This window comes from Leptinotarsa decemlineata, unplaced genomic scaffold, assembly GCF_025532065.1.
Source record: "Leptinotarsa decemlineata unplaced genomic scaffold, Ldec_3_MD MMD2_tig00026336_RagTag_RagTag, whole genome shotgun sequence".
Taxonomy (NCBI): domain Eukaryota; kingdom Metazoa; phylum Arthropoda; class Insecta; order Coleoptera; family Chrysomelidae; genus Leptinotarsa; species Leptinotarsa decemlineata.
This window is the reverse complement of record NW_027412692.1, coordinates 10,777,895-10,790,379: the sequence shown is the minus strand read 5'-3', so window position 1 is coordinate 10,790,379 and position 12,485 is coordinate 10,777,895. Positions and strand designations below refer to the sequence as shown.

Below are 12,485 nucleotides of genomic sequence, written 5' to 3'. Positions count from 1 at the left end.
CTTCGAAGCTGAGGAAGGTGGCCTAAATAGGGGGTTATTTGGTTTCCAAGCGCGTGGTGCGAAATTTGGGGAAAATCGGTAGTGAAATCGTAAACCGGTAATGGGTACAAAAAAGTTGAAAGCAAAAGTGTTGGTGTTGAAGACCGGGTCAACGGTACCTATGGTTGACCATGAACCACCAAAGAGGCGTTATGTGAGTGTTTGTTTTTTACTAACCAGTTGATATTGAGAGGGAGAGGGAGAGTTCACATATTATTTTGTCTGAGTCCTATTTGCAAAGAAGTTATATATTGTTGGGTTCCTAGTGCTGATAAGTTAGCTAGAGTTCATATTACAATAAGAAAAAGGGCGAAAATTTGAAGTTATACACCACTCATCCTAAAGTAAAAGTAAAACTGGAAGTATTTTGTACTGAGTTTGTGCGTTTGTAGTTGTTTAACAGGTTAAATGGATAGTAAATAGTACAGTCGAATTGGCGGCGAATTATTTGTTTCATTTTCTTTTTGGGAAACTTCCAAGAGAAGGAAGAAAATATTTAAATTCGAAGTGAATTCTTCCTAAAAAATAATCACACCTCAAAATATCTCCATTTGAATTGGAACAAATTTTTATATTAACAGAAAATACAAAACCTAAATAATAATTTCACTTCATAATCTTCTATATCAATAATACATTTCAAAAGTTTCCTATAACTACAAACGAACCTCTAAACGAAAATCAAATACGACACTTCTTTTCCATTATCTTCCACTATATGAATCCGAAACTGGAAACGCTTTAGAGTAAGCCTTAACCTAATAATCCAATATGACATATATCCATCACACTTCGTTTGGCGTGATCTATTAGGACAGTCCTCCACAACAAGGGAGAAGATTGCGGTCCCGCATGGACATCATGATCTATGCGCAACCACTGGTATGAAACCACACGACAGGGTGAACTATTACACGAGCAGGAAGGTCTATTGGCTTGGAGTCCGCACGCTACGGGACGTTTCCATGGCAGTAAGATTTATTGTCGGTGTTCGAAGTCAGTCAATTTGTGATTTTTTTTTCAGGACAATCATCGAAATGTCAATGAGGGACGTTTGAAATGAACGACATGAAAAGTATTCAACAGCGAATAGATATACAGGGTGTCAATTTGAAAACTTACCACCCTTAATATCTTTTTTCCAGTAAACAATATGAGGAATCGAAAAAACAGGTGAATTTCATTGTGGTTCAACCCCCTAGGAGGGGTAGATTTTGCCATCGTAATTTTGAATGGGGAAGGGGGTTAAGTAACAAATCATTTTGATTGGTGTTCGATTCTGCTTCCAATAGAACCCTGACTTATTATTTTTTGATGAGCATTTTTCGAAAAATAGCGTTCTAAGCAAATAACTGCATTAACATTTAATTTATTGCAGTGCCTACAAAAAGTGTATAAAAAAAAGGACAATTGTGATAAGTATTCAAAATAAAAAGTTATTCGCTTATCTTCGATTTTTTATACAGACGAATTTCATAGTCCAGGTGCTTTAGGATTATTTTAACTATAAATTATGGAATGTGTCACCTGTAAAGAAACTTCTGCTGAACCGACTCTAGCATGTGATAGCTGTCAAAGACCCACTCATAGAGAATGTTCGGGCCTGAACGCTAGTGAGATGAAGATGATGGACCTAAAGGGTAAAAGAATTCTCAAGTTCTACTGTGAGGATTGTCAAAACGGAATTAGACTCATTCCCAAATTAATTGTTAAAATAGACAACTTGGAAGCTGAGATAGAGAAATTGAAAAATTCAGCAGTTCCAGTAAAACCTGTTACGGAAGAAATGCAAAGTACTTCAAACATTATTATCTTTAATATTAATGAATCAAAATTGAAAACTCAACCGGAAAGAATGTCTGAAGATATCAAATCTGTGGAAAATGTTCTGAAAAATTATAACAATATTGATAAGAGCCAGTTGAAAATGTTCAGGCTGGGAAAGTATACTGCTAATAAAATTAGACCCATAAAAGTTATTTTAAAATCATCAGATGATGCAAAGTTCATCTTGAAAAATAAACATTTTTGTGATATTCCCAGTATCAGAATATATGGGGATCAAACTAAGGCACAGCATGCATATTTTCAACTTATTAAGGAAAATCTGAAAAATATGATTGAAAATGGTTACAATAATAAAACAATTAAATTTATAAACAATAAACCAACTATTGTAGATAAACAGGATCTAAAAAATGGTCAGTAAGCCCTAATATACTATATAATTCAGATATTATCTATTTTAATGCTCAAAGCATTGTAAAAAATCGTGATCAAATTCAAGAATGTATTGCGTGCTACTATCCTAAGCTCATTTTACTGAGTGAAACCAGAACTACCATAGATATTGAAGATAACGAAATTTGCATTAATAATTATAATTATGTTCGCTGTGACTCTAATAGTAGATTTACGGGTGGTGTTATTTTGTATATTAGAAATGACATTCATTATTCTGTATTCAAAACATTCAAACTACAAGATAACTATTGGTGCACAATATTAAGAATTGATTTCATTACGAAAATTTATTTTGTTGGATGTTTGTATCATTCACCATCAAGTTCTAATGCAAAATTTATTGAGGATTTGGAATCTATTTGCGATAGTCTGTTCACTTCGAATAAAAATTGCATTGTAGTTGGAGATTTTAATATAGATCTGCTTACTAATTCTTTTTATGGTGAGAAAATGAAAAACCTTCTACTATCATATGGAATTGAACAATGTGTAAATGATCCCACCCGAGTTACAAATACTAGCGAAACACTAGTTGATTATGTCTTGAGTAATCTCAATAATTTAAAAACTGAAGTTCATAATTGCCCCAAAATCACTGATCACTCGATAATATCAGTCAATTCAATTAATTGCATCAAATTTGAAGTTACTGTGAAGCAATTCAGAAAACTTAATGTTGAAAATTTAGATAATATTAAAATTAGTCTTATGATGCAAACTTTCAATTTGGACTCCGCTAATGTTGAAATTATTTATCGCGATCTCTTGGAAAAATGTGAAAAAGTAATCAACGATATGGCGCCTATAGAACAGTGTCGATATAAGTCAAATATTCCATGGTTCGATTATGAAGTATTTGATAAAATTCAATTAAGGAACAGAGCTTACAGAGATTTCCGAAATAACTCTAATAATGAAACTCAAAGTAAATGGCAAATTTTCAAACGGTTTAGAAATGAGGTGACAAACCTTCTGAAAGTAAAGAAAAGGCAGTACTATTTTGATAAGATTGATATATTCAGAAACAATCCAAAAGAAATGTGGAAAACACTAAAAAAATTAGTTGATAAAAATGATCTGAACACTCCACTCAATATAATTTTTGATACATTAGATGGGCAAAAAACTATAAAAGACAACTTAGAAATAGCACAAAGTTTTAATCACTACTTTATTGAAAGCATTCACAGTATAGTTCATAGTATAAATATTAATGAAGACTGGACCAACTTAAATAATAATATATACATGCCATTCGATAAATTTGAAGTACTCACAATGCCTCACTTACGAAAAATAATCCGCGGCATGAACAATAAATTTTCTATTCATGAAATATTGAACTGTAGGATGCTAAAGGAGATATTTGAAACTATAGGACATGCTATTCTAAATTTCGTTAATACATCGTTAACTACTGGTGAAATTCCACAAAGTTTGAAAATTAGCACTATTGTACCAATTCAAAAAGTTCCTAATACCAATAAAGCTGATGAATTTCGCCCAATCAATACATTACCACCTATTGAAAAATTACTCGAAGTGGCTCTATACGATCAGTTATTACATCATGTTGAGTCAAATTGTATTTTAATGAATAATCAGTCAGGATTTCGAAAACAGTTTTCATGCGAGTCCGCGTTACAATTAACTTTATGCCATATAAAAACTCAATTGGATAATAAGAAATATGTAATTACTGTGTTCCTTGATCTGAAGAGAGCATTCGAAACCATTGATCGTAAAATATTGTTAGATAAACTCAAGCAATATGGGATAAGGGGCAAGGTATACCAATGGCTAAATAACTACCTCCAGCAACGTAGCCAAAGGGTACGTTTCAAGTCTGAAGTTTCGTCTGAGTTAGATAATGATGTTGGCATTCCACAGGGAAGTGTTTTGGGCCCATTATTGTTTCTATTATACATTAATGATATTAACCTCTTTGTGGAATGCGAATTCATTAACCTCTTTGCTGATGATACCTTAATTGCTTGTAGTGACGTCTGCCTAGATACGGCTATTCAAAAAATGAATAATGTTTTACAATCAATTAGCAAGTATTTGAGTTTGAATAAATTGAAATTGAATGTGTCTAAAAGTCAGGCTATGATATTCACAAGTAAATACAGATATGATACCATTAATATTAATAGCCTTAACCTAAACATCAATAATGAACAAATTGAAATTGTATCGAATATCAAGTATTTGGGCTTCCAGTTGGATAACTTTCTGAACTTCAATACCCATTTCAATTATATTCATAAAAAAATTTCAAAAAAACTTTATTTTTTCTCTCGTATAGCCCAGGAATTATCAACCGAAACAAAAATCACGGTATATAATTCAATTATTCAGCCGCATTTTGATTATTGCTCATCAGCCCTGTTTTTGTTTGATCTTACTAAGCTGAATATGCTACAAAAACTTCAAAATCGTGGCATGAGAATAATTCTGAGAACTAATCGTCTCACCCCCATAAGATCTATGTTAGCAACGCTTAATTGGTTCTCAGTCGAAAAAAGATTGTATTATTTCACAATGATTTTTGTATATAAAATATTGAATAACCTGGCTCCTGTTTACTTTCATACATTTATAATATTGAATAGAGACATTCACACTTATAACACTCGGGGTAAAAATGACATTCACATTAGCAGCACTGCTTATCGCAGTACTATGAACTCTTTATTTTTCAAAGGTTTCCAAGAATTCAATAAACTACCAGACTTCATTAAAACATCATCATTGTTGAATTTGTTCAAAAAACAATTGAAAGAACTTATTAAGATGAAATAGATATCGTACTGAAAGCAATTCTTGTAATTTTTGTAGTTCTACTAATTCTATTAATACTATTTTTAAAATTGTGATTTTCGTATATTATTGCTGCATTGTATTTCTTTTTTTTTGTGTTTGTCTAATGTTGTATATATACACCGTTGATTTAATTGGGATATATATGTATATTAGGGTTACCTATTTTTGAAATAAAGATCTATCTATCTATCTAATTCAAAGTTATGGGCGATTTTTGAGGAAAACGAACATATAAGTTGATACCACTGTATTCTAAAAACGTTGGCTGAAAGTTCTTTCGTTGGTCTCTGTTACCGAGTCAACATTCTTGGGTCAGCGAATGTCTTTTTTTAGATATCATCCAATGGTATTAGGTATGCTCAGAGATGCAGCCCTATATAGCGAGAGAGTTCCAATTTCTGAATTACTTCTGCTAATCTAGTAACGTAAATGTTACAAGACATATTGGCATCAAATTTGACAAAGAATGGATCATTCGACGCAGGTCAAATTATGTGCCATTATATTATTATGTCTAGTGCTGTCAAATTTGTGTTATATCTACTACTTGATTAATGTCACCTCGAGAAGAAATTTTCACCAAAATATATAAAACTTCTTATGTGTTTATCTCTCAGCGAAATAAAATAATGGGGTTCCAGTCTTCAACAATAGATAATCGATGTGTAATATAGAAAGGATAGGTTACAATGCAAACCTTGGGGGAATACCAATCGGTGGCATTTATTGAGAACAAAATTTTGTTTCTGATGTTTCAGTATCATCAAGAATATCAGTTTTAATTTCTTGACAGACTTTCACCCACTGTAAATTTTTTATATTCACAATCTGATCATTAATCTACTACTTCAACACCCATGATTGAGTTTTAATAATGAACCGAAACGTCGAGTTGAATTAAAACAGTATGGACTTATCTTATCCCCTTTTTTCTCCAGTTCATCCTTGTGGACATTTTGGTATTGAAAAGATGGATCTGGGTTCGTATTTTGATGTCAAAACCAAAAAAAAATCTACTTCAATGATTACGGGAGATACGGGGATGTTTCCATGAGAAGTGAGACAAATTCGGATTTTCAGGACTGACATTTTTTCAGAGACAAAGTGTATTAGTAGTGAGTCGGTAGTCCTCATCACGAATCTGAAGGAATTTTGAGCCTTTTTTGCCCCCTAGTATGTTTCAGCGTAAAAATGGGTTGTTCCATCGCGAGTGACGGGTAGTGTATATCACTTTGGCTAACCCCATTTTGGGTGGTAGGTGTATTTTGATCAGTCCTGTGAGTTTCATTATTCTTACTCAATTATTACGGAAGATACGGGGGTGTTTCCATGAGAAGTGAGACAAATTTGGATTTTTCAGAACTGAAATTTTATTCAGGAGAAAAAATGTGTTTGTAGTCCTGATCATGGATCTGAAGGAATTTTGAGCCTATTTTGTCCCACTTTAAAAATGGGTTGTTCCATCGCGAGTGGTGGGCAGCGTATATCTCTTTGACCAACCCCATTCAGGTGGTAGGTGCATTTTGAGCATTTTCATCAGTCCTGAGACTTTCATCATTCTATCTCGATTATTACGGAAGATAGGGGGGGTGTTTCCATGAGAAGTGAGACACACTGTATACAGGGAAATCATTAGATAAAATGAATATCCTTGAAATGCTTGAATAGCTCCTATAGTACACTTCCATAATAGTAGGCACTAAATTATCATTTCTCCTCATCTGTTCAGTATAATTTCTGTACGCCACTGCAAGAGACAAATTAAAGTATAAACGTCATTTCTGATAATTTAGTGCTTACTCTTTTGGAATTATAAACATAATTCAGTAATTATGATAACACATGAATGAATAGATCTTTTTTTTTCTAAGAAAAACACTATAGCGATTTGTATAGAAATGTAATTCTCAAATTTGAGCAATATTTTAAATAATCAATTACAGTTTTCGAATATTTGCTTATCTTTATTCACCGTAACAAATTATGAAAAAAAATCAAATTGGAATCTTCTCAGTCATACATGTAGCTCATCGTCCCACTATGGAACTTCCACACTCGGAATTTGATGGTAGAAGACAACTTCAGTTCCACATTGGGGTCGAGGTAGTTGGAAACGTAATTGGAAGTCATATAAAGGTATCCACTCTGAGTCATTCCGAAGGTATCAGGCCAGATCATCGAACTATTATTCTGATACAATATTGTCGCATTATTGAAGGGAGTTTTGATATTCCATTTACCAACTGCGTTATGAGATACCAGAGTGTAAAATAGATTTCCTATGTTATCCATCATCATGCCATCCGTAGCGCCTTGTTTTCTGCCAATCAATTTTATTTTATCCCTGAATTTCGCATTCTGAAACAGACTAAAATTTTTCAAAACGCTAGTTTGAATGCTGAACAAATCATAACCAGTAACGGGACTGTAGTACAATGTCCTATCAACAGATCTTCCTACTGTTTTGGGAGACAAGGCAATACCGTCAATTGCCACTTTCAGCGTGACAGGTGTGCCATCTACGGAGAACTTAGGGGCATTTTCCTCGGGAAACATTGATCTATCTCTCAGCTTCCATGCTTGATTAGCCTTCTTTGAGTATACAATCAACCCAGGATCGATATAAGAATTGTCTGTCATATAAGCATGATCTCCGTCCAAAACTATGTCGTTGAGAAAGGCACCGTTGCCTAGACAGACCTCATTTGGAAAAACGTACTTGTGAATAACTTTTCCAGAGTTATTGAGGTCAAGAAGCAACAACTTGCAGGGACAGTTGGTATTGTACTGGATTCTTACGCCATCTATGACCCACATAATTCCTTGCGGGTCAATCTCCATACTTTGAACACTCTGTAAATGTCCGCAGTAGCTATCATTGTTCATTTCCCAGTCAGGGTAAGGAATCAGTGGCTGGTTGACTTTTTTGTTTGAACGTAGTGGAATGTACGTCAAGGTAGCTGGTACGCCTGGTCTGTATTTTGGAGTTGTTAGAAAGAGTTTATCTCTGTATACTTTTATACCAGTGAAAACAACATTTTCTGGAATGTATTTCCCCTTTGCCGAAGCTTCAAGGTACTCCAAATTTGATGGCCACGAATAATTGATGTGGCTCCACTCAAATTCCACTTCGAATAATTCGTGACAACACACTTTCTGATTGTTGAGAATACACAGAAGGAGCAAGGTCCAAAAAATGAGGTACATTCTTGAATACTTATTAACTTACACTGGTTTTGAATCGTGTGTTATGGAATTTTAGTAGGACGTTATCAGCTGCCTTGAAAATGAAATGAATACTCATGAAAGAACAGTGGCGCAACAATAGTGCTCAATATCAGAAAACCTAAACATCCATAAATTCAATAGTCATAATTCACTTATCGACGAACAAATACAAATGAAAATACAATAAGATCTAACATTCAATATAAGTACTCCATAAAACAATACACATTCCTAGAACCAATGAACAGAGAAACACCAACACGAAGGATATTACCTAATGTAACCCAAGTACAGGCAAATTTAAAGAGACAAATACCTGCACTAAGGCGTTCTAACCGTATAAAAGAACAAACAAGAATATAAAACGATCAGTTTGAGTAGAGCCAGATGATAGTACAGCCTGCTATCGAAAGCGCTCGCAAGTACTTTTCTTGGTTATTCACTTTTGGCTTCAATCGAGGACCGTTTGCCCGGTACAGACGATCCCCAATAGGCTGAAGCAGCTGTCTACCGGTAAATTGTAATTAATATGGGAATGATCAGAATAGTACTTGACTGCATTAACCTTTCTCGATATATATTGTTATAACAGTGAGTGGAGAAATTCACAACATCTCAGGAAAATTCAAAGAAAGAATTACAGCTAAATCACCCTGTACATGTCTAGAAGTTCACCATGAAACAAGTACGAAAGAGCGGGAAATTCAAAATTTGTGTGTAAAAATTGATAATTTTCACAAAATAGACAACCGGCATAGGATGGTAATCAATATCGAATGAAAACAAAATTATATCTGTTAAATAAAATTGTTGTAAATATTGAGAAATGATGAAAGTTCAAAAATTATTGTTGTAAACCATTTCCTTAGTTACGGGCATGAAATGATGCTAACGAAAAATGTATATGTTTAGACATAAATGGGGTTGAACATGTATTTATATAAATGTTAGGGAAATATGTATCTGAATTTAGAAATGAGTAGCAGACTTGTAGAGGAAATATTTTTTGAGATATCAAAGTTGGAAATTTGAAGTTACAAAAATTTATAGTTGGTAACTAAGGAAAGTGGAAGATTTTCAACTTTTTTATCAACAAAATATTCTTCTAGAGGCGACGAAAGGAGACGCACGCAAAATTTTTTTGCTCCCAGAATTGAATTGAAATTTATAGAAAAGTCAAATGAATATCAAATAATTATATAGAAAAAAAATATAATCTGTATAAGCCAGTTTCAATCGAGAAACTCATCCAGAAATTTACTACTTGAAGAATTTCAAGCAGACGAGAGAAGAATCCGGTGACTATACGATTTTTCACTGCACAAAATCCACAGAAGGAAAACCAGGTATTTACCACTTTCCATATTGAATATAAAAAATATATGCATACATAAATAACTCGTCCAAAAAAAGAAAACACAGGACAACTGAATAACAATTATATTCATTAATTTCCATCGAGCAGAAAACTATAAAATGTCCAGGATAGAATAACTGACATTTCACAAACTGACAGTGCGTTCCAAAATTCACATTACTTAGTTCGGTGAACAATTTCTAGAGTAGTCTGCCGTTCTCATTAGTTTATATTTAGAATTTAGATTTTATAGTTTATCAAACTCTCTCATTCTTCTATTGTCAGTTGTCTTTCCAAAATTTATTTACAGGTACACCTGCTATTCAGATTGTTTCGGGGTTAGTAATATTTGTTTTCGAGCCTGAATCCACATGAGGTGTTGAGAAAAGTCTCTATACAGTGAGTTATAGGGATTTCAACTCAGCAAAAGAGTTTAGCCAAATCAAAATTTTTTATTATTTCATTAAAAAAACCAATTATGAAAATAATAATAATTATAAGAGTCTAGCCGAGTCAGGACTTTTATTTCATTAAAATAAATACAACTTACAAATTCAATACAACTTCAAATTTAAGGAAGCCGCTTACATGTTGTCCAACAACGTATTCAGCTAAGCCAGCGTAGAAATACGCAACATATGGAAACCCATCATCAAGCGAAAAATGGCCAACTCCCGCCAAAACGGTCATCTCCCACGGAACCAGTGAAGCGGAAAATGGAAAGCGGGGATAAGTGAAAGTACTCGAACGACCTATAAATAGTCATCTCTCGGAGGAATCAGTCCAGTCATCACCCGAAGACGATTGTAGATACTAACAATCGAAACGTCGTGAACTAACGTGACTTGGAATCTCTCAACTTTTTTTTTATTTTCTTTTTTCATTTCTTCATTTTCATTTACTTTTGTTCAATTGTTCTATTTTACTTGTATTTTATTTCACTATTATTTCATTTCAGGTTTATTTAGCTTAATGTAATTGTTATTTTCAGCTATTCATTTTTAATTCTTCTTTTTTATTTGTTTCAGGGATTTCAAATCATTTAATATAGTAGACAATGGAAGTCCGAACTAGTGAAATTCATCATGAAACATTGTCAATCACCTTCAAACAAATACAACTATATTTGCAATTGTGATTACAACTCACTTCACATTTTATAATATATATGTTGAAAAAAACTACTTCTTCGGCTAATACCACGCTGGATATTGAATTATATCCGACAGACGTTTATGCAAGATTCCTCACAGAGGTTAGTTTCGCAGATGTTTCTTGTTCATTCAGCAGCAGGACCATGCTGAAATTATTCAAGTAGATCACCTGCAGACCGCGGTTTCGGGGTATTACCTCTCGTCAGTATTTAAAAATGAAGAGACCATTTGAATGATGTATCACAAACACTCACTCTCGATTCAAAACTCCTCTGAGTGGGTTATACCAAGAGAGGGATTATTCCAAAAAAGAAAATTCGAAATCAACGTGAATTTTTCATGAAGAATGTGCATGAATTTATTTCATTTGGTTCCTCCACACTGTACGACTCACTGGCATATTTCACTGAAATACACTTCATTACGTTAATTCATCAAGCGCCTGCTGCACATACCACAAAAGTGAAACTTCCTGATGATAGAAGTTATTCATTTCAGCATATGTGTATGAGAATCCCGAAGGAGCCCTAAGTGGCAGGCAAAGTGAGGGCCCACAGGCAAGGGAATCGTGAATACAATCATATCGAAGACGGTTGATATGGAATTAAAACCATATTAGTTTCTCAAAATGTAGAATTTTGAATTAAACACTAGTAATACATCAGTTTTATACTTCTGTTTGATACACCTTTATCAATAATTCCAATAATCCCAGATGACCACTTTTATTTTATTATATATTAATAATTATACATAAGATGAAGACACCACAGTATTCAAGTCATTCTTGAAAGCAGATATTTGATTTCTGATACAGGCATACACCTTCATGATCCGCACTATTCGCAATCCTCAGCCCAAGTGATAGCCTCAATACCCAGCCTACTGTTGCTAAAAAATCGATTTTGACCAACCACACATACCGAATTTCCATCTAAAATCAGAATTTACATTAATTTTTTTTTAAATTTCCTCGATTTCCAATCAATGGATCTGAATAAGAAGCTACGAAAATAATAAATTCGTTATAATGCAGGCATAAGAATGAAAACCCCAATATTCATTTTGGAAAAAAGCCACAGAGACATCGGTCGAAATTAAATGACAATTAATAAATCGAATTCAATAGGAAATGAATTCACCACTGATATTGGAAGTCAGTTTTGGAAATTATCTCTCAACTGGTTCGCCTCACCTATTTGCTACATATTTTTGCAGCATTAACGAACCCTATCAGCAAACATATCATGTTCCCCTTCAGTTCAGCAATAATAATTTGTTAAATTCAATAGAGTTCACTCCAGGAATCATATTAGAGAAAATGAAGTTTATCGATGTGAAAAAGGGTGCTGGGATCGATGGTTACCCAGCATAATTCGTTAAAAACTGTGCCTCTGGTCTATGCTATGCCCTGATCATCTTATTCAACAAATCCATACAGTCTGGTGCTTTCCCAGAGGTTTGGAAAACTGCTCTCCTAGTCCCGATTTATAAAAACTCTGGTAATAGAAACTCAGTAATAAATTATCGAGGTATCAGTAAACTGTCCATTTTCAGCAGATTGTTCGAAAGCATCGTTTATGACTCCCTGTTTTACTATATCAAGTCATCAATTATAGACTGCCAGCATGGTTTTT

General features: G+C 33.6%; 2 protein-coding genes across 2 annotated transcripts in view; both read right to left on the bottom strand.

Moving 5' to 3' along the window:
- Positions 1–12,485, bottom strand: part of LOC111503713 (uncharacterized) — a 309,095-nt gene that overhangs the window by 28,770 nt on the left and 267,840 nt on the right. The gene's annotated exons all lie outside the window — the stretch shown is intronic.
- Positions 6,993–8,344, bottom strand: LOC111503714 (protein yellow). Its single transcript, XM_023158086.2, has one exon. The coding sequence runs from the start codon at positions 8,314–8,316 to the stop codon at positions 7,120–7,122; it is 1,197 nt and encodes a 398-aa protein (XP_023013854.2). The 5' UTR covers positions 8,317–8,344; the 3' UTR covers positions 6,993–7,119.

Coding starts and splice junctions, on each gene's coding strand:
- LOC111503714 (XM_023158086.2), bottom strand. CDS start 8,316: ATGTACCTCATTTTTTGGACCTTGCTCCTTCTGTGTATTCTCAACAAT.